The 23,222-nt window shown below is 46.1% G+C and overlaps 1 protein-coding gene across 2 annotated transcripts in view; it reads left to right on the forward strand.

Annotated features, from left to right (window-relative positions):
- Positions 1-23,222, forward strand: part of LOC135519266 (zinc finger protein 385B-like) — a 180,483-nt gene that overhangs the window by 17,985 nt on the left and 139,276 nt on the right. Inside the window, exons 1-2 of one of the 2 annotated variants that reach the window (XM_064944400.1) lie at positions 21,818-22,026; positions 22,196-22,549. In XM_064944400.1, coding sequence (XP_064800472.1) covers positions 21,993-22,026; positions 22,196-22,549 — 388 coding nt within the window. In that variant the 5' untranslated portion in view covers positions 21,818-21,992. Of the gene's footprint in view, positions 1-21,817; positions 22,027-22,195; positions 22,550-23,222 lie in introns of those variants that run through there. The other variant, XM_064944401.1, reaches the window with a different exon arrangement.

The raw sequence follows: 23,222 nt of genomic DNA on the forward strand, positions 1-23,222 counted from the left end.
ATAATGGGGATCAAGGGAAAGCAAAAGGTCAAAAAGCACAATGGGGGCATCTAGTGACCAAAAACCGGAACAACCCTGGCCAAATCCTGACAGTAAGTTGACTGTGCCTTTAAACAGCTTGGAAAATTCCAGAAAATTATGTCATGGCTTTAGAAGCTTCTGATAGGCTATAATTTGAGTCAATTGGAGGTGTACCTGTGGATGTATTTCAAGGCCTACCTTCAAACTCAGTTCCTCTTTGCTTGACATTCGAAAATCAAAAGAAATCAGCCAAGACCTCAGAAAACAAATTGTAGACCTCCACAAGTCTGGTATTTCCAAATGCCTGAAGGTACCAGGTCCATCTGTACAAACAATAGTATGCAAGTATAAACACCATGGGACCACGCAGCCGTCATACTGCTCAGGAAGGAGACGTGTTTGGTGCGAAAAGACCAAATCAATTCCAGAAAACAGCAAAGGACCTTGTGAAGGTGCTGGAGGAAACAGGTATACAATTATTTATATCCACAGTAAAATGAGTCCTATATCGACATAACCTGAAAGGCCGCTCAGCAAGGAAGAAGCCACTGCTCCAAAACCGTCATAAAAAGCCAGACTACGGTTTGCAACTGCACATGTGGACAAAGATCGTACATTTTGCAGAAATGTCCTCTGGTCTGATGAAACTAAGATGGCCATAATGACCATCGTTATGCCACCATAATGTTTGGAGGAAAAAGGGGGAGGCTTGCAAGCCGAAGAACACCATCCCAACCGTGAAGCACGGGGTGGCAGCATCATGTTGTGGGGGTACTTTCCTGCAGGAGGGACAGGTGCACTTCACAAAATAGATGGGATCATGAGGCAGGAAAAGTATGTGGATATATTGAAGCAACATCTCAAGAAATCAGTCAGGAAGCTAAAATTTGGTTACAAATGAGTCTTCCAAATGGACAATGTCCCCAAGCATTCTTCCAAAGTTGTGGAAAAATGGGTTAAGATTAACAAAGTCAAGGTGTTGGAGTGGCCATCACAAAGCCCTGACCTCAATCCTATAGAAAATTTGTGGGCAGAACTGAAAAAGTGTGTGCAAGCAAGAAGGCCTACAAACCTGACTCAGTTACACCAGTTCTGTCAGAAGGAATGGGCCAAAATTCACCCAACTTATTGTGGGAAGCTTGTGGAAGGATACCCGAAACGTATGACCCAAGTTAAACAATTTAAAGGCAATGCTACCAAATACTAATTGAGTGTATGTAAACTTCTGACCCACTGGGAATGTGATGAAAGAAATAAAAGCTGAAATAAATAATTCTCTCTACTATTATTCTGACATTTCACATTCTTAAAATAAAGTGGTGATCGTAACTGACCTAAGACGGGGGAATTTCTACTAGGATTAAATGTCAGGAATTGTGAAAACTGAGTTTAAATGTATTTGGCTAAGGTGTAAAGTTCTGACTTCAACTGTAACTCTGCAAAGTTAGTTTGTATTGGAGAGAGACTCAGTCTTAAATCATTTTCCACACACAGTATTTGCCTGTATTTAGTTTTCATGCTAGTGAGGGCAGGGAATCCACTCTCACATAGGTACCTGGTTGCAATGGGCATCGGTGTCTTAACAGCACGATTTGCCAAGGCAAGAAACTCTAAGCGCAGCCCTATCCAGAAATCTGGCAGTGGCTTCTGATTCAATTAAATTTTCACAGAACCACTTGTTGCAATTTTGATGAGGCTCTCTTGTTCAGATATCGGTGGACTGGAGGCAGGACATGAAAGGGATAACGAATCCAGTTGTTTGTGTCATCTGTTTTAGGAAAGTACCCACGTAATTGCACACCCAGCTCACTCAGGTGATTCGCTATATCACATTCGACATTGTACGTAAGCTTGAGTTCATTTGCACACAAAAAAACATACATTGATGGAAAGACCTTTGTGTTGCCCTTGTTAATGCAGACAGAGATGAGCTCCAACTTCTTAATCATAGTCTAAATTTTGTCCCCCACATTGAATATAGTTGCGGAGAGTCCCTGTAATCCTAGATTCAGATAATTCAGGTGAGAATAAACATCACTCAGATAGGCCAGTTGTGTGAGAAACTCGTCAACATGCAAGCGGTCAGACAAGTTAAAAAAAGCGTGTCAATACTTTGCCCTTCGTTAACCAGCGTACTTCTGTATGTTTTAAAAGCGTTACATGGTCACTTCCCATATAATTGCATAATGCAAAAAATACACAAGATTTCAGGGGCCTTGCTTTAACAAAGTTAACCATTTTCACTGTAGTGTCCAAAATGTTTTTCAAACTGTCAGGCATTCCCTTGACAGCAAGAGCCTCTCTGTGGATGCTGCAGTGCACCCAAGTGGCATCGGGAGCAACGGCTTGCACACGCGTTACCACGCCACTATGTCTCCCTGTGTCACGTTCTGACCTTAGTTCTTTTGTTATGTCTTTGTTTTAGTATGGTCAGGGCGTGAGTCGGGTGGGTTGTCTATGTTAGTTTTTCTATGATTTGGTATTTCTGTGTTTGGCCTGGTATGGTTCTCAATCAGAGGCAGCTGTCAATCATTGTCCTTGATTGAGAACCATACTTAGGCAGCCTGTTTTCACCCTTTTGTTGTGGGTGATTATTTTCTGTTGAGTGTTTGTATTCTGCACCAGACAGAACTGTTTCGGTTTCATTTGTTCACTTTGTTGTTTTTGTTCAGTGTACAATTTATTTAAAAAAAATATGGACACTTACCACGCTGCGCATTGGTCCACACCTTCTTCCACCAACAACGGCTGTTACACCCTGTCATGGCTTTTGCGGCATCAGTACAGATACCAACACATCTTGACCACCAAAGTCCATTTGATGTCACAAATCTGTCCAGTACTTTAAACATATCCTCTCATGTTGTCCTGGTTTCCAGTGGTTTGCAGAAGAGGATGTCTTCCTTAATTGACCCCCCATAAACATAAGAGACATATACCAGGAGCTGTGCCAGGTCCGCCACATCTGTTGACTCATCCAGCTGTAAATCATATAATTCAATGGCTTGTATGTGAAGCAGTAATTGTTTTGAGATATCTCCTGCCATGTCACTGATGTGTCGTTTGATGAAGGCATTGTCTGTATAGTTTTTTTGGCCTTTTCCCCCAGCACTGTCCCAGCCATATGTATTTGACATTATGTTGTTATTTCACTGAAAATTAGATGGTTTAGTTTTATTTTTGGCTGTGAAACGAGGCTACTCAGGCGAGAAAAAACCTCACCAAAATGTATAGCCCCATTGGAAAATATAAATGTACTGTTTGAAAATGTTGTTTAAATACTGTTTAAATGTGGATCACATTTTTATTTGGCGTACCCCTGACAGGCATTGCGCTTACCCCAGTTTGAGAATACCTGTTCTAGAGCAATCCACTGCCTTAACACCGTGAACCTATCAGATCTTCCTCTCCACCCTCTCAGGGCTGGGCGTCTCAGATTCTGCACACTCCTGTATTGTATCCAACCTGGCAGGTCGGATCGTACCAGGTGGCGTGGAGAGGATCTGTGTCTGCACCACGTGCTCTCCCTAGTGGTTTCCCCAGGGTTCTGTTCTAGGCCATCTCCTCTTTTTTCTCTTTACACCAAGTCACTCGGCTCTGTCATATCCTCATGTGGTATCTTCTAACATTGCTATGCGTGTGACACTCAACTACTCTTCTCCTTCCCCCCTTCTGACAACCAGCTGGCGACACGCAACTCTGTGTGAATGGCAGGTATCTCAGCTTGGATGTCGGCCCATCACCTCAAGCTCAACCTCGACAAGACGGCGCTGCTCTTCCTCCCAGGAAGGCCTGCCCACTCCAAGACCTCTCCATCCTGTTAGGCAACTCCACAGTCTCCCCTTCCCAGAGTGCAAAGAACCTTGGCGTGACCCTGGACAACACCCTGTCGTTCTCTGCAAACATCAAAGCAATGATTTGCTCCTGCAGGTTCATGCTCTACAACATCTGTAGAGTTCGACATTTCCTCACACAGGAGGTGGCGCAGGTCCTAATCCAGGCACTTGTCATCTCCCGTCTAGACTACTGCAACTTTCTGTTGGCTGGGCTCTTCTCTTGTGCCATCAAACCCCTGCAACTTATCCAGAATTTTGCAGCCCGCCTTGTGTTCAACCTTCCTATGTTCTCCCATGTCAAACCGCCCCTCCACACTCTACTGGCTTCCAGTTGAAGCGCGCGTCATCTTCAAGACCCTGCTGCTTGCCTACAGAGCAGCAAGGGGAACTGCCCCTCCTTACATTCAGGCTATGCTTAAACCATACACCCCAACCTGAGCACTCCATTCTGCCACCTCTGGTCTCTTGTCCCTCCGACCCCTACGTCTGAAACCCTACCTCTTTGAAGAGTATCTTAAATTACTTTGCTGTTAAATACTTTGTTGAGGGGAAATTTACTTGATACGATTGTGATGTGTTGCTTTCTCACCCAGCTATCTTAAGATGAATGCCCTAATTGTAAGTCGCTATGGATAAGAGCGTCTGCTAAGTGGCTAGTATGTAAATGTAAATATAATGGATTCACTCTGTAAAACCTGTGCAAGAGAGAAGGAGTGAAAATCAGCAAGGTTCAAAGTTAAAATGCATTAAAGTGGGGGGTTTCTGCCAAAGTAGGCATTAAGTTACATGTAGAATAATTTGTATGGAGAGAGAGAGAGAGAGAGAGAGAGAGAGAGAGAGAGACGTGTGAGTGCCAGACAGATTCCACATGGGAATGCATGTGGGAAGCAAATTGAGGGTTCATTTGAATATTGAATCTAAATGTGATAATTGTACAGCTTCATCAAACTTGGGAAAGAGAGGGTGTTGACTCAGTTACAGCTGGGAAACATTACAACACCTCTAATCCTTTTAACACTGACACCACAGAGCCATGCAGGGCAGGACACACACACGATTGAGGTTATAGGGAACACACCACATTAACCAGGTCCTTATACGGGCAGAGAAACTGAGTGAGGGTCAGCTGCAGTCAGTGGGCCACACACACACACACACACACATGGTCTGCTTCTGTCCCACAGTCCCTAACATCTGCACTGGGTCAATAGAAAAGGCCTTTTTATAGAAACATTCAATTTTGTACATTAAACATACTCCCTTATGGCAAGTGTACCACAGAGGGTTTTAAATAGAGTTTAACATACCGTATACTGTGTCTCAAATGACACCCTATTCCCTACAGAGGGCCCTGGTCAAAGTAGTGCTCTATAAAGGGAATAGGGTGCAATTGGGAAGCATTGATTGTCCCGTATGGCTAGTCGGCTACTTAGGGTAGCATAATGGTATCATTCTAATTCCCCTAGCCTGCCCTCCTTCTCCACCCTCAGCCTCAGGTAGGTGTTTCTGTCAGGGAGTAATATTACAGGGATCATGAAGACGTCCATTAGCCGAAGTGCATTGCTGTTGAATTTTTATGGTTCCACTATATAAATGGGAATTGTAGTAATGGTGAATGGCGCACTGCACCTCCTTCCTCTTTGCAAATGTTGTCATTATCCTCTCTGGGCCTGACAGAAATCACACAATCACACATAAATCACATCTGAAATCACTACAGCCAGAATAGCCTTTATTTATGTTGTATATGACTAGCCTGGGATATTCTGTTTCATTTTTTACTCTCAATGTTGTGGCTTAATATTTTCTGAGGCTTTATTTTGCCTTTTACATTCTATTTGTCTACTTTGAATCAAAGTGCAGTGCAAAGTGTGGCAGCAGGGCAGTCAGACATGTAGTGGCTAGAAGTCTATAGCTCCAGCAGGGTTTCCCAAACTCACTTCTGGGGACCCCCTGGGCGCACGTCAAATTTCCAAGTCATCATCATGCTTTGATTAGTTCAATCCGCTGTGTAGTGCAAGGGTGAAACCTACCTCATCCCCCAACTGACCTCACACTTACATCACAACCAGCTCTGCCATACAATGCCACGCAGATCTCACTGAACAACACTTGTAACCTGTCTGGTTCTTAGGGATAATCTATCCAGTGAGTGAGGATGCAAGTCAGTTATATTAGACGTAATCTGATTGCAGGAATGTTTAAATTCTAGCACAAAGGGCCCAGTTTGTAGGTTAACAACCAGGCTTGGTAAAGGCTGTGAGTTGATTGGTCCAAGCCAGATTAGGATTACTAACCCAGAGATAATTGTGAGGTTAAATAATCATAATCCTGAATGTGTAACAGCTGTCCGGCTCAACATCTCTAAAGCACGGTTATGATATTGAAAATAATTTCCTCCCCCATCATTCTGCCTTTCCCTCCATTCCGTGGTGTAACGATGTAGCTAGCTACCGTGATAGTAAATCGCTTGTGACCTTTCATCATCTCTAATCCGGTGGGTATCTTCAGTACACAAAATACGAGCGTAGTGTATTACATTATGTCACAGACTGTGAGTGATCGGTTTCCCCACTTCTGACCCTACTGTTGTGACACTGAGGAAACACAGCACATACCGTAGAGATTGATAATACACTGTTCTATTTAATTCTCTGACACAGCATACCATTGATACTTATGTGTGATAACTGATTATGTACATTCCTGGTATTCTCCCACATTTCCTCCCAGTATTTGAAATGTAGCTTTTTCTAGTATTTGCGTTTGGTGGTGGTGTACACATTCAGTTGTTTGCTGTCTGTTTAATCTCCTGTAACTCTGTTAGTTCACTCTCACTTTCCGCACAGTGTTCGTCCTGCTCCTTAATTTCTGTAAATAAGTTGTGGCAGGACTCAGGACAATGCAGCACTTGAATAGTGTCCTTAACCTTTTGTTATTTTTCTGCTATCCTGACTGTGTTGTCATTTTTTTTAAAGCCATTGTAGTTCTAAGTAAATTGGCTTACTTACACCTGCATCGTTGTTGGAAGCCAGCCAGTTCATTATAAAAGGTCAACCCAAGCTTATAATGTTTTGCCAAAACATGCACAGCACATGGCATACTCTCCTAGTGGCTTGTTCTTGGCCTGTCCCTGATTCAGTAGCTCTGACACATGCTTCTCCAGGCACCTGCTGAGAGCTGGTCTGTTACCATCTGAGAGCTGCTCTGTTCCCTGAGCAGTAGTCTGTTCTCTAATCTATAGTAATATCAGTAGTGGCAGGATTAGTTGTATTCACTGTATTGTCCTAGATGGGTAAATGGTTTGCAGCATACTGTGCACTGGTCTCTTCTTTTGTTCCATGTGCCTTTGTGTTTGGAGCACAACTGGCTGACCAATTTTTTTCCATAGAAATATGGTTTCCACCCCCACCCCCACCACCACCCTGCCACCACAACCACCATGCCACCACCACCCCCCACACTACCATCACCACCCTACCACTACCACCACAACCCTGCCACCACCATCAACCCCACCACCACGCTGCCAACACCACCATGTCACCCCCCCAAGCTGCCACCACCACCAACACCCTTCCAACACCACCCCCACCCCCACCACTATGAGACCACCACCACCTCCACCCTCACCACCACCCGGCCACCACCACCCCAACCACTACCACCACCCTGTCACCACCCCCACCCTGCCACCAGTACCACCACCCTGCCACCACCACCACAACCCTGCCACCACCAGCACAACCCCCAGCACAACCCTGCAACCACCACCATGCCACCACCACCATGCCACCGCCAACCCCACCCCCACCACCACCCTCCCCCCTCCACCCTGCCACCACCGCCACCCTGTCACCACCACCACCACTACTCTATCACCACCACCACTACCCTATCACCACCACCAACACCCTGCCTCCACCACCATGCCGTCACCACCCCTGGTACTGCTGCCACCACACTGCCACTACCAACCTGCCACCTCCACTACCCTACCACCACAACCTTGGCACCCCCACCCTGCCACCAGGAGGAATGTGTCCCATTTGAGACATGCAGTGTGATCAGAGCATGTTATGGGACACAGCCATCCATGATGTTAACTCGGATCGCCTGACTTGGTCCTTGTCGTCCTCTAGAATGCTACTCTGACAGACTTGTCTCTCTAGAATGCTACTCTGACAGACAGACAGGCAGGGCTGCCCAGGCAATTACTGGGCCTACTGGACACTATGACTTTCAGGTGTTCTCAGGGGGAGGAAAATAATTCAGAGAAACAAGTCTGATTTCCAACCTGTCAGAAAGCAAATGGAAATGCTTTGCCCTCTTGGTTAGGTTAGTCAGCTGCTTGGGCGAACAGCCTGAAGTTGTCAGGAATGAAGAGAAAAGTTTGAACATGACTGGAGAGTCACTTTCTCTACTCTTAATGAGAGTGCTTTCTCTTTCTTAGGCCAAACAACCTATCTTAATGTTGTTCCTCTTTCTGTTCTTAGAAATAGTGTCACATTCCACTCCTGTCTGTGGTGGGTTATGGTTATGTGCCTCTCATGTTAATAAGCTGCCCCTTAACCTCTGTGGCTTTAATGCCGAGCACCAAGCCATATGGTCCTCCACAGCTTACAGGCAGGCCTCTCACTTTCTCTCTCTCCCTCTGTTTCTCTCTCTCTTTCTCTTACTCACTCTCAACTTTTATGTCACTGTGACTAGTACACAGAACTTGGCAACAAAGTGTGGCGTCATCGTTCTAGACAACCAGTAAATAGCTCATAGTACCATTATATATTGATACTTATTCTCAGGATGGATGACTTTGTTCAAGGTGAATGTCTTTGTGACTATGAAATGGAACTCATTGCACACATATGTCATTACACGCGGTGGCAAATCCAGTGCTACTGGGTGCTATAGAGGAACCCACAGCGGGCCATTATAAATCAAGCAAGGAAACACTGTGGGAGACAGAGAGTTTGATATTCTAGCTTAAACATTGGAATCATCCCGTATGGCTCCAAATGTGGTTACATAAAACATTTGTTCCATTAGAATTCATGTGAAACCTTTGACATGTAATCTGGCTCTGTGGGATATTTATCCATTGCGTTAATGTCAGACTAACTCAGACTAGACCAGACTACAAATCCACCACAGGTCATTGAGCTCTGTTCACATTGTATTAACCTCTGATTCTAGACCAAACAGCTTTTAACAGTTTGTAACCTGTGATCAAATGCCTTCCTACACTAACCTGAGTCCTGATGGAAATCTGAACAGGGGTTTAGAAAGCCTGACTCTGCCATGCATAGATGAAAGGATAACTTTGTCTGAAACAATGCACTGTATGACCAAACATGGGTTGATGTTCAATGCCTAGTGATCTCATGCATTTAGCTGATTATATAAGATTATATTAGGCAGAAACAAGCTTAGTGCGTAAATCATTATGTCATAAGCAGTGATGTAACTGTGGACTCAATCCAGGCTGTACCAGCCTAGCCAGTGGATGGACTTCCTCTCTTCAAAGAATTTAATGAAGGGAGGGGAGGAGAGAGTATTTCTGTCTTCCTCAAATTCAGAATAGTGACGGGTTTCAGTCAGTGTGATGCAACTTGCCACTGGGAAGTTTCTGTGATTTTTATAGCCTACTTTTTGACACTTGGCAGCATACAGTACATACCATGCAATCCATGGCAAAGTCAACCGGGAAAATGTCCTCATGTTTCCACAGAACCTGAACAACCACACTCGCGAGGCATTACAATGGGATAGGAAACCACACTCGCGAGGCATTACAATGGGATAGGAAACCACCTCACTGGACATTACAGTGGGATAGGAAACCCTCTCGTTAGACATTACAATGGGATAGGAAACCCTCTCGTTAGACATTACAATGGGATAGAAAACCCCCGCTCTAGACATTACAATGGGATATGAACCCTCTCACTAGGAATTACAATGGGATAGGAAACCCCCTCCTGTGACATTATAATGGGATAGAAAACCCCCGCTCTAGACATTACAATGGGATATGAACCCTCTCGCTAGGAATTACAATGGGATAGGAAACACACTCGCTAGACATTATAATGGGATCGGAAACCCACTTGCTAGGCATTTTAATGGGAGAGGAAACCCCCTCACTTGGCATTACAATGGGATAGGAATCCCCCTTGCTAGACATTATAATGAGATAGGACACCTACTTGCTACGCATTATAATGGAATAGGAAACCCACTTGCTAGGCATTATAATGGGACAAGAAACCCCCCCACTAGGCATTATTACATTTACATTACATTTAAGTCATTTAGCAGACGCTCTTATCCAGAGCGACTTACAAATTGGTGAATTCACCTTCTGACATCCAGTGGAACAGCCACTTTACAATAGTGCATCTAAATCATTAAGGGGGGGGGGGGGGGTGAGAATATAATGGGATAGGAAACCCCTCACTGGGCATTATAACAGGAGAGGAAACCCCCTCGCTTGACATGATAATGGGATAGAACCCCCACATTAGGTGTTATAATGGGATAGGAAACCCCCTCGCAAGACATGATAATGGGACAGGAACCCCCTCGTTAGGAATTACAATGGGATAGGTAACCCACTCGCTAGACATTATAATGGGATAGGAAACCACCTCACTAGGCATTGTAATGGAATAGGAAACACACTTAATAGGCATTATAGTGGGATAAGAAACCCCCTCGCTTGGCATTAAAATGGGATAGGAATCCCCTTGCTAGATATTATAATGAGATAGGACACATACTTGCTACGCATTATAATGGGATAGGAAACCCATTTGCGAGGCATTATAGTGGGACAGGAAACCCCCTCGCTCGCCATGATAATGGGATAGGAAACCCCCTCGCTAGACATTATAATGGGATAGGAAACCCCCTCACTAGGCATTATAATGGGATAGGAAACTCCCTCACTAGACATTACAGTGGAATAGGAGCCCCCTCACTAGGAATTACAATGGGATTGGAAACCCACTCACTAGGCATGACTATGGGATACGAAACCCACTCGCTAGACATTGTAAATGGATAGGTAACCCCCTCACTAGGCATTACAATGGGATAGGAAACCCCCTCTCTGGACATTACAATGGGATAGGAAGCCCCCGCTCTAGACTTTCCAATGGGATAGGAAACCCCCTCGCTAGACATTCTAATGGGATAGGAAACACCCTCACTAGACATTCTAATGGGATAGGAAACCCACTTGCTAGGCTTTATAATGGGATAGGAAACCTCCCCACTTGGCATTATAATGGGATAGGAAACCCACTTGCTTGTCATTATAGTGGGATAGGAAACCCCTTTGCTTGGCATTATAATGGGATAGATAACCCCCTTGCTTGAGATGATAATGGGATAGAACCCCTTCGCTAGACATGATAACGGGATAGGAACCCCCTCGCTAGGAATTACAATGGGATTGGTACCCCACTCGCTAGACATTTTAATGGGACCAGAAACCCACTTGCTAGGCATTATAGTGGGATAGGAAACCCACTCGCTTGGCATTATAATGGGATATAAATCCCCCTCGCTTGGCATTATAATGGGATAAGATACCCCCTCGCTAGACATTCTAATGGGATAGGAAACCCACTTGCAAGGCATTATAATGGAATAGGAAACCCCTCACTAGGCATTATAATGGGATAGGAAACCCCTCACTCGGCATTATAATGGGATAGGAAAACCTCTCACTTGGCATTATAATGGGATAGGAACCCCCCCCACTAGGCATTATAATGGGATAGGAAACCTCTCACTTGGCATTATAATGGGATAGGAAAACCTCTCACTTGGCATTATAATGGGATAGGAAACCCCCTCACAAGGAATTGCAATGGGATAGGAAAACCTCTCACTTGGCATTATAATGGATAGGAAACCCCCCACTAGGCATTATAATGGGATAGGAAACCCCCCCACTAGGCATTATAATGGGATAGGAAACCTCCCCACTAGGCATTATAATGGGATAGGAAACTCCCTCACTCGGCATTATAATGGGATAGGAAACCCTTCACTCGGCATTATAATGGGATAGGAAACCCCCCCACTAGGCATTATAATGGGATAGGAAACCTCCCCACTAGGCATTATAATGGGATAGGAAACCCCCTCACTCGGCATTATAATGGGATAGGAAACCCCTCGCTAGGAATTACAATGGGATAGGTAACCCACTCGCTAGACATTATAATGGGATTGGAAATACACTCGCTAAACACTATAATGGGATCGGAAATCCACTTGCTAGGCGTTTCAATGGGATAGGATACCCCCCCGCTAGGCATGATAATGGGATAGGATACCCCCTCACTAGACATTATAATGTGATAGAAAACCCCCTCGCTAGATATTACAATGGAATAGGAACACCCTCACTAGGAATTACAATTTTTTTTTTTCACCTTTATTTAACCAGGTAGGCAAGTTGAGAACAAGTTCTCATTTACAATTGCGACCTGGCCAAGATAAAGCAAAGCAGTTCGACACATACAAGACACAGAGTTACACATGGAGTAAAACAAACATACAGTCAATAATACAGTAGAAACAAGAGCAAATGAGGTGAGATAAGGGAGGTAAAGGCAAAAAAAGGCCATGGTGGCAAAGTAAATACAATATAGCAAGTAAAACACTGGAATGGTAGATTTGCAGTGGAAGAATGTGCAATGTACAAATAAAAATAATGGGGTGCAAAGGAGCAAAATAAATCAATGAAATAAAATAAATACAGTAGGGAAAGAGGAAGTTGTTTGGGCTAAATTATAGGTGGGCTATGTACAGGTGCAGTAATCTGTGATCTGCTCTGACAGCTGGTGCTTAAAGCTAGTGAGGGAGATAAGTGTTTCCAGATTCAGAGATTTTTGTAGTTCGTTCCAGTCATTGGCAGCAGAGAAGGAGGAGAAGGAGAAGCGGCCAAAGAAAGAATTGGTTTTGGGGGTGACAAGAGAGATATACCTGCTGGAGCGTGTGCTACAGGTGGGTGATGCTATGGTGACCAGCGAATTGAGATAAGGGGGGACTTTACCTAGCAGGGTCTTGTAGATGACATTGAGCCAGTGGGTTTGGCGATGAGTATGAAGCGAGGGCCAGCCAACGAGAGCATACAGGTCGCAATGGTGGGTAGTATATGGGGCTTTGGTGACAAAATGGATGGCACTGTGGGATAGACTGCATCCAGTTTGTTGAGTAGGGTATTGGAGGCTAATTTGTAAATGACATCGCCGAAGTCGAGGATTGGTAGGATGGTCAGTTTTACAAGGGTATAGGAAGGATAGGAAACCCATTCGCTAGGCATTACAATGGGATAGGAAACCCCCTCCATTGGCATTATAATTGGATAGGAAACCCCTCACTAGGCATTACAATGGGATAGAAAACCCACTTGCTAGGCATTATAGTGGGATAGGAAACCCCCTCGTTTTGCATTATAATGGGATAGGAAATCCCCTCACTAGACATTATAATGGGATAGGAAACCCCTTCACTTGGAATAATAATGGGATAGGAAACCCACTTGCTAGATATTGTAATGGGATAGGAATCCCCTTGCTAGATATTGTAATGGGATAGGAAATCCACTTGCTAGGCATTATAGTGGGATAGGAAACCCCCTCGTTTGGCATTATAATGGGATAGGAATCCCCTTGCTAGATATTGTAATGGGATAGGAAATCCACTTGCTAGGCATTATAGTGGGATAGGAAACCCCCTCGTTTGGCATTATAATGGGATAGGAATCCCCTTGCTAGATATTGTAATGGGATAGGAAATCCACTTGCTAGGCATTATAGTGGGATAGGAAACCCCCTTGTTTGGCATTATAATGGGATAGGAATCCCCTTGCTAGATATTGTAATGGGATAGGAAATCCACTTGCTAGGCATTATAGTGGGATAGGAAACCCCCTCGTTTGGCATTATAATGGGATAGGAATCCCCTTGCTAGATATTGTAATGGCATATGAAATCCACTTGCTAGGCATAATAATGGGATAGGAAACCCCCTTGCTTGAGATGATAATGGGATAGAAACCCCCTCACTAGGCATAATAATGGGATAGGAAACCCCCTTGCTTGAGATGATAATGGGATAGAAACCCCCTCGCTAGACATTATAATGGGATAGGAATCCCCTTGCTAGATATTGTAATGGGATATGAAATCCACTTGCTAGGCATTATAATGGGATAGGAATCCCCTTGCTAGACATTTTAATGGGATAGGAAACTCCCTCACTTGGCATAATAATGGGATAGGAAACCCCCTTGCTTGAGATGATAATGGGATAGAAACCCCCTCACTAGGCATAATAATGGGATAGGAAACCCCCTTGCTTGAGATGATAATGGGATAGAAACCCCCTCGCTAGACATTATAATGGGATAGGAATCCCCTTGCTAGATATTGTAATGGGATAGGAAACCCCCTCGTTTGGCATTATAATGATATAGGAATCCCCTTGCTAGATATTGTAATGAGATAGAAAATCCACTTGCTTGGCATTATAATGGGATAGGAATCCACTTGCTAGACATTATAATGGGATAGGAAACTCCTTCACTTGGCATAATAATGGGATAGGAAACCCCCTTGCTTGAGATGATAATGGGATAGAAACCCCCTCACTAGGCATTATAATGCGATTGAAAAACCCCTCGCTAGACATTAGAATCGAATAGGAACACCCTCACTAGGAATTACAATGGGATAGGAACCCCCGTCACAAGCTATTAAAATGGGATAGGAAACCCCCTCACTAGGCATTACAATGAGAGAGGAACCCCCGTCATTAGCTATTATAATGGTGTAGGAAACCCCCTCACTAGACATTATAATCCGATTGAAAACCCCCTCGCTAGACATTACAATGGAATAGGAACCCCCTCACTAGGAATTACAATGGGATGGGAAACCCACTCGCTAGGCATTACAATGGGATAGGAACCCCCTCACTTGGCATTATAATGGGATAGGAAACCCACTCGCTAGACATTATAATGGGATAGGAACCCCCTCACTTGGCATTACAATGGGATAGGAAACCCACTCGCTAGACATTGTAAATGGATAGGTAACCCCCTCGCTAGTCATTATAATGATATATTAAACCACCTCGCTAGACATTATAATGGGATAGGAAAACCCCTCGCTCGAAATGATAATGGGATAGGAATCCCCCTCACTTGGCATTACAATGGGATAGGAACCCCCGTCACTAGCTAATAAAATGGGATAGGAAACCCCCTCACTAGGCTTACAATGGGATAGGAAACCCACTCGATAGACATTATAATGGGATAGAAAAACCTCTCGCTCAACATAATAATGGGATAGGAAACCCCCTCACTAGGAATTACAATGGGATAGGAAACCCACTTTCTAAGGTTTTATAATGGGATAGGAAACTCCCTCACTAGGCATTCCAATGCGATAGGAAACAAACTCTCTAGGCATTATAATGCGATTGGAATCCCCCTCACTAGACATTATAATGGGATAGGAAACCCACTTGCTAGGCATTACAATGGGATAGGAAACCTCCCCACTAGACATTACAATAGGATAGGAAACCCCCTCTCTAGAAACCCCCTTTAGGAACCATTCTAGATTGTATTGGAAAGCAGCCCTCAAGGCAAATGAATGACAGATATATTGCTTGGAAATCTTCTCTTTATCTGTAGTGCTGGGTTTTGTTTTGGGGCTTTGCACCTGCTTTGTTCTCTAAGCTGACAGGATGTCCCTGTGAGACCTGCTATGTTTGTGTTTGTGTGTGTTTTTGTGTGTGTAGTGGCCCTCTAAGAACCTGCCATGTGTCCACATCTCGGATCTCTTATTGAAGAGTACATCTGACACCAGCTGTGACTCAGACACTAGAGAGTCTCTCTGAGGGCTTCTGGAGGATCTCTGGGGTGAAGAGGAAAACAAACAGTCAGGATTGAAGTTGATCTAAGCTATTGATCATTTCCCGAATGTGTGTGTTCTGAGTTCTCTTCTCCGCATCTTTCAGAACACATAAACATCCTGTGTCATCTGCCACACACCCTCAGATAAACATTGACAGAGAGAGAGAGAGAGATTCTGTCAAATAGTGTATTTCTAGGAACTAGCTGCAGAGTGGGTTGATGTACTGTAACTCGGCATAACATCCCAATTTATTTGCCTGTTGTTATTATACTTCTTTGAAAGATAATCTCCCCCCATTTCATGTCAGTGGTATGTCAAAGAGACTTATAAATTCCATTCAAACAGATCAGTATAGTGTTGTGTTGTTTGTGTGTGCATTGTGGAGGCCAGATCAGTATAGTGTTATGGTGTTGGTGTGTGTAGTGGAGGCCAGATCAGTATAGTGTTATGTTGTTGGTGTGTGCATTGTGGAGGCCAGATCGGTATAGTGTTATCTTGTTGGTGTGTGCGCTGTGGAGGCCAGATCAGTATAGTGTTATGTTGTTGGTGTGTGTAGTGGAGGCCAGATCAGTATAGTGTTATGCTGTTGGTGTGTGTGTGTAGTATAGGCCAGATCGGTATAGTGTTATGCTGTTGGTGTGTGCAGTGTGGAGGCCAGATCAGTATAGTGTTATGCTGTTGGTGTGTGCAGTGTGGAGGCCAGATCAGTATAGTGTTATGTTGTTGGTGTGTGCAGTGTGGAGGCCAGATCAGTATAGTGTTATGCTGTTGGTGTGTGCAGTGTGGAGGCCAGATCAGTATAGTGTTATGTTGTTGGTGTGTGCAGTGTGGAGGCCAGATCAGTATAGTGTTATGCTGTTGGTGTGTGCACTGTGGAGGCAGGACCTCCACCACTGGCTGGGCCTGAAAACGTCCAGGATTACTCACTTGCCTGTTTCCATTTCCATTAGTATTAGGCCTACAGTGCATTAGGGCCAACACAGCTGAGGGTTTCCACTGTGCTGTAGGACATAGCTGTGAGTCCTACACAGTGCATTAGGCCTACAGTGCTTTAGGCCATAGTGATGGCTTTCCCTCTGTATTGTGTATTGTGTACTGTAGGACCTTCAGAGCTTCAGGGGAGATTGGGAGCAGGGAAGAGTAAGGACAGAGCACTCTATCTGCCATGGAGCGCTAGAGATGCAACCTGGACAAAAAAGTGTGGGGAGAGTGGGGAAGGAATGCAACACTGATAGTACAGTAGGCCTCCCTTAATGCTACAGACAGGACATGTCCCAAATTATACCCTATTCCCTACGTAGTGCATTGATTTTGGCGAAGGCCCATATGTCCCTGATCAAAAGTACTGCACTATGTAAGGAATAGGGTACAATTTGGGACGTAGAGACAGTGTTGGATTGATTAATGATTGACTCCACCTCAGATACATCTCTTGTGTACTACATTATTTGTAGCCTTCTGAATTATGACTTTTCACAAACGGACATGCTCTTATATGATGTATTATTTTTCTGAACCCCCTTAGGATTTTAAAAGGATGCATTATCAGGCTGAACATCTTTACTTGGTTCAAAGAGGATGTATAAAGATTATGACATGGTAGTTGATGTCGTAAGGATTGTTATAATACCAATGCAATGCCATACCAATAACTCAAAATACTCAGGGAGTGGAGTACCATTTGAAGTTGTAGTAGGCCCATTTCCTAGTTGCTAGAGAGCCTTTTTATTTCTCTATTTGGTTAGGTCGGGGTGTGATTTGGGTGGGCATTCTAGTTTTTCTATTTCTTTGTTGGCCGGGTATGGTTCCCAATCAGAGGCAGCTGTCTATCGTTGTCTTTGATTGGGGATCAGACTTAGGCAGCATTTTTTCCCACCTTAGTTTTTGGAATCTTGTTTTTGTGTAGTTCCTGTGAGCACTCCAGTCGTTACGTATTGTTTGCTGTTTATTGCTTTTGTTGGTGAGTTTCATTTTAATAACATGTGGAACTCTATGCACAAAGCGCCTTGGTCCGCTAATTTCAACGAACGTGACAGAAGATCCCACCACCCACGGATCAAGCAGCGTGCCCAGGAGGAGTGGAGGACATCCTGGACGTGGGACGAAATCATGGCAGGAGACAGAAGCCTGCCGTGGAAGCAGGCGGAGGCAGCGAAGGAGCAACAGCGACAACAGCGGCGGCTACAAAGACAGCCCAAAGGACAGACCCCCAATTTTTTTGGGGGGGGCACACGGTGTGGACACACGGGTGGACACACGGGGTGGACACACAGGGTGGACACACGGGGTGGACACACGGGGTGGACACACGGAGTGGACACACAAGGTGGACACACGGGGTGGACTGAGGTGCCGAGGTGTGAACCAGAGACAATCTGGGAGGAGGTAGAGAGGTGGTCGGTCGACCCAGGGAGAGTGCTAGAGCCCGCCTGGGATTCAATAGAACAGTGCGAGGAGGGATACCGGAGAATGGAGTTGGCGAGGAGTATGCAGCAATGTAGGCATTTGGAAGAGCGTGTCACCAGTCCGGTGCAATCTGTGCCAGTCCCACGCATCGGGCCTCCAGTGCGCCTCCCCAGTCCGGTATGTTCTGTGTCTCCTCCCTGCACTCGCCCTGAGGTGCGTGTCACCAGCCTGGTGCCACCTATACCGGCCCCACGCATCAGGCCTCCAGTGCGCCTCCCCAGTACAGTATGTCCTGTGCCTGCTCCTCGCGCTCGTCCTGAGGTGTGTGTCACCAGTGATGATCCATGGCCCGGAGCCTCCAGTGATGATCCATAGCCCGAAGCCTCCAGTGATGATTCATGGCCCAGAGCCTCCAGAGACAATCCAAGGTCCAGAGTCTCCGGCGACGTTCTGCAGTCCAGAGTCTCCAGCGACGGTCTGCAGTCCAGAGCCTCCAGCGACGGTCGGCAGTCCAGAGTCTCCAGCGACGGTCGGCAGTCCAGAGTCTCCAGCGACGGTCTACAGTCCAGAGCCTCCAGCGACGGTCGGCAGTCCAGAGTCTCCAGCGACGGTCTACAGTCCAGAGCCTCCAGCGACGGTCGGCAGTCCAGAGTCTCCAGCAATGGTCTACAGTCCAGAGCCTCCAGCGACGGTCGGCAGTCCAGAGCCTCCAGCGACGGTCTGCAGTCCAGAGCCTCCAGCGACGGTCGGCAGTCCAGAGTTTCCAGTGACAGTCTGCAGTCCAGAGCCTTCAGCGTTGGTCTGCAGCCGAGAGCCTCCAGTGGTGGTTCCCAGCCTAGAGCCTCCAGCTGTGGATCCCAGTCCAGAGCCACCTGCGAGGGTTCCCAGTCTGGAGCATCCGGAGACGATCCACGGCCCGGTTCCTCTGGCAACGATCCACGGTCTGGTTCCTCTGGCAACGATCCACGGTCCAGAGCCTCCGGCGACGATCCATGGTCCGGTTCCACGGTTCCACTGTCTTCCTGGCCCTCTGTGGTCCCTTAGCTCCGTCAGGCCCCCGGTCCCCGTTTAGCTACCCCAGCTCCCTGTCTTCCTGGTACTCTTGAGCCCCTAGCTCCATCTGGCCCCCTGTCCCCCTTTATCTCCCCCAGCTCCCTGTCTTCCTGGTACTCTTGGGCCCCTAGCTCCGTCTGGCCCCCTGTCCCCCTTTAGCTCCCTCAGCTCCCTGTCTTCCCGGTACTCTTGGGCACCTAGCTCCGTCTGGCCCCCTGTCCCCCTTTAGCTCCATCAGCTCCCTGTCTTCCTGGTACTCTTGGGCCCCTAGCTCCGTCTGGCCCCATGTCCCCCTTTAGCTCCCCCAACTCCCTGTCTTCCTGGCCCTCTTTGGTCCCTTAACTTTGTCTGGCTCCCTGTCCTCCTTTAGCTCTCGCAGCTCTCTGTCTTCCTGGCCCCCCTTGGTCCACTAACTCCATCTGGCCCCCTGTCCCCTTTTAGCTCCCCCAACTCCCTGTCTTCCTGTCCCTCCTTGGTCCCCTAACTCCGTCTGGCCTCCTGTCCCCTGTTAGCTCTCCCAGCTCCCTGTTTGCCTTGCCCTCCTTGGTCCTCTACCTCCGTGGCCCCCTGTCTCTCCGTCTGATGGAATGACCATGTAGGACCTCACACCCAGTCAGATCTGTCTCTTTCCTCGACCCTGCAGCAAGGAACGCTGCTCTCTCTGGTAATCTCATCTGTTAGGGGGCACACACACACACACACACACACACACACACACACACACACACACACACACACACACACACACACACACACACACACACACACACACACACACACACACAATATCTTTCCACAGAGTCAGCCCCAACAAAGCGCTGCAGCATCCCTGCCTTCTCAGTGTGTTCTCCTTACTTCATCTAACTAGGCCAAGCCACTGAATACACCAACTTTGCTTTTACAGAGAAAGTTTGGGATTTACACAACCTATTGAATGGTGATCATTTTCGCTGTGCTTGCCTTGCTTACTTGACTGTGGTGTAAAATGAAAAGTATGCTGAGGGAAGGGGTTGGTAATAAATTAAGCTGAATGGCCACAGCACTGAGCCCTGAGGAAGTTTGTGAAGGAAGTTTATCTGTCAGTATTAGAGGCCTGCAGCTGCCCATAGAGATTACCCAGTCTGTGTCAGAGGGATTGTGTGTGTGTGTGTGTGTGTGTGTGTGTGTGTGTGTGTGTGTGTGTGTGTGTGTGTGTGTGTGTGTGTGTGTGTGTGTGTGTGTGTGTGTGTGTGTGTGTGTGTGTGTGTGTGTGTGTGTGTGTGCGTGCATGCATGTGCGTGCATGTGCGTGCATGTGTGTAAGACGGATTATCTTACTGTCCAGTGAGAGGGACACGTAACATGGCCACACTGCACGAATACTTCACCCTCATAATACAGCCTCCCTATTCATTACAGTCTCAGAGACACAGGGTGTGTCCCAAATGGCACCCTATATCCAATATAGTCCATTACCTTTTGACCAATAGGGAATAGGGTGCTATTTTGGACGTACCCATACAGTATCATACACAGGAAGCTACTGCAAGGGGAAGTTCCGGTCAATCAGAATTCCGGTCAATCAGAAGCTTCTGGTGCTTTTCCTTTTCATCCAGACATCATATCCATGGATACAGATTACCCTTGTGCCTGGCCAGATACCATACAAGAAGTATAGAATGTTTAGATTTGCAAAGATTTGCTGCTGAAAATGCAGTATTAATGTGAACGTAAATGATTTTATTTGCGCTTACAAAGGGATATTTTGTGGGTTTTAGATATACAGTAATTCCCAGTTGAATACAGCAAGACATTTTTCATCCTCTCGTTGCCTATGTCAGCACTCCGGAGCTGTTGTACCGCTGCGATGTCCAGAGTTGCAACTCATTAATCAACCATGACAAATGTAATACTATATGGGGATAAAATTCACTTCACCTAGTTGAAATATTTCAGCTTTGAATGTTGATAGAAGTAAATGTATGCTGTGTGTTGCTGTGTCTGGATTGGATGGGGATATATACAGAATTCACCATTTGAAATATTTATCTTCAAATGTGGATCTAAGCTGATGGGTTGTTTTGTCGTGTCTGGGGATTGAGAGATTGCCCGCTCTGTCGTATGTTCCGTCCCGTGTCTGTGCTGCAATTGAGGGTTGTGTAACACCCATGGGCAGTGGACATGTGAATTGGGCTCTATCCCCCTCTGCTTCCTCTGTGAGGGCACACACACACACAGCGCGAGGGAAACAGATGGGCACAGGAGGTCACTTACCAGCAAAGCTGTATTCACATAGTATTCGAAATCTCTCGAATACTTTCAGCGTTTCTTTGAGCCTGCCCTGGAGTGCCAGATAGGCAGGGATTGCAGTCTGTAGACTATTCCATTGGTTCCATCGTGTCAGTCAAGCTCAATCAAGTGCAGATCAAATATTTGAATGATTTCTTATACTATTTGAACCCAGGTCTGGACAGCAGCCTCGCCCTGGCCCCATCCCGGCTCCACAGGTAGAGAGGCTGAATGATGCTGTGGCACCAGACTGTCAGACAGTATAGCTACACTATCAGAGGTGGAGCTGAGTTCTAGCTCTACAACAAGAAAGAATAGAAATTCAGAATCAGACACCCGCTTAGTGTCTACTGCTCCTCTAACACAGTCACAGTTGTCTGTTGCTTCCACAGGAGAGGGAGACCCTGATTCAGCACTGTATTTTACAATCTGTAGAATGTAGCCTAAACATCAATTTATTTATGTTTAATTGGAGAGTGATGTTACAAGGAGGATGTGAGTATTTGCCATGGCTGTGTATGTGTGTTTTGTACGTGAGTGAGTGTGTGTGTCCGTCCGTCCGTCTGTCCATGTGTGTGCGGGAAAGTGTGCGTGCCTGCACCATGCTTGCTTTCCAGTAGCAAAGTCTGTCATTCTAATCCACTGTTGTCATTGTTTTCTGCAGGTATGAAGACACCGCTCAGTCCGGCCCACTTCATAGAGCATGGCCGGATGGCCTTTCCGTTCGGAGGCTGTCTGGAGCTGAATCAGCTCACAGGGATGGAGCCTACCACCAACGGCCAGGGTCAGATTAACATGGACCTTCAGCAGCAGGAGAAGAAGAAGCTGTTCTACTCGATGTGTGAGGTGTGTAACATCCAGCTGAACTCCCAGGCTCAGGCCCAGGTGCACTACAACGGGAGATCCCACCTGAAGAGGGTCAAACAGATGAACAATGGGGAGGCTCCGGCACCAGCTACTGGGTCTCTACCAACCTCTACGCTGAGCTTCAGTAGAAGCACCACCAGCAGCAGTACAGGTAGGCCTGCAGTGAATTTCTGTCAATGTTTTAAAAATATTTGTTTGTTTACATTTCTCGAGGCCAATCCCTCAGCTGTTTACCAACACAATTGACGCCTGTAACCAGGGAGTCCCATTAAGGTCAGATGAGAGACCCCCTTGAAGGAAGACCTGACTAAGAGGTCTGTAGTGACTAACCCTGGCTCACCGAGGGAGAGGGAGCACTCTCCTACACCCACAGATAACTCTGTAGAAATAGCAGGGCTTGGACGGTAGTACTCTCTCTTCTAGAGGCATAAACAGACTAGAGGTGATGGTGATGCATGCTGAGTTAGTTTGCAGCATTTGACTCAGAGACATATCTATGTCCCAAATGGCACCCTATTCCCTATCTAGTGCCTATGGGCCCTGGTTATTAGTGCACTAAATACATAGTAGGGTGCCGTTTGGGGTGCACACATGGCTTCGTCATCCCCTCTCAGCCATTTTGTTGTTTTCTTTCACTGCTCGGTTTAACAAACTTTGCTCAGAGGCCCTTTTATATTATATTAGTTGGGAAAATGAATATTAATGTTAAGCTTTCTATGTCTACAGTGGCTGGCGATAGAGGGAAATAAATCAGTCCGTTTGCTGGGAGTTTGAGGTGTCTGTTATGAAATACTTTAGTCCTTTGCCATGGCAGTCAGTGTGTG

This window comes from Oncorhynchus masou, chromosome 29 (assembly GCF_036934945.1).
Source record: "Oncorhynchus masou masou isolate Uvic2021 chromosome 29, UVic_Omas_1.1, whole genome shotgun sequence".
NCBI classification, from domain to species: Eukaryota; Metazoa; Chordata; class Actinopteri; order Salmoniformes; family Salmonidae; genus Oncorhynchus; species Oncorhynchus masou.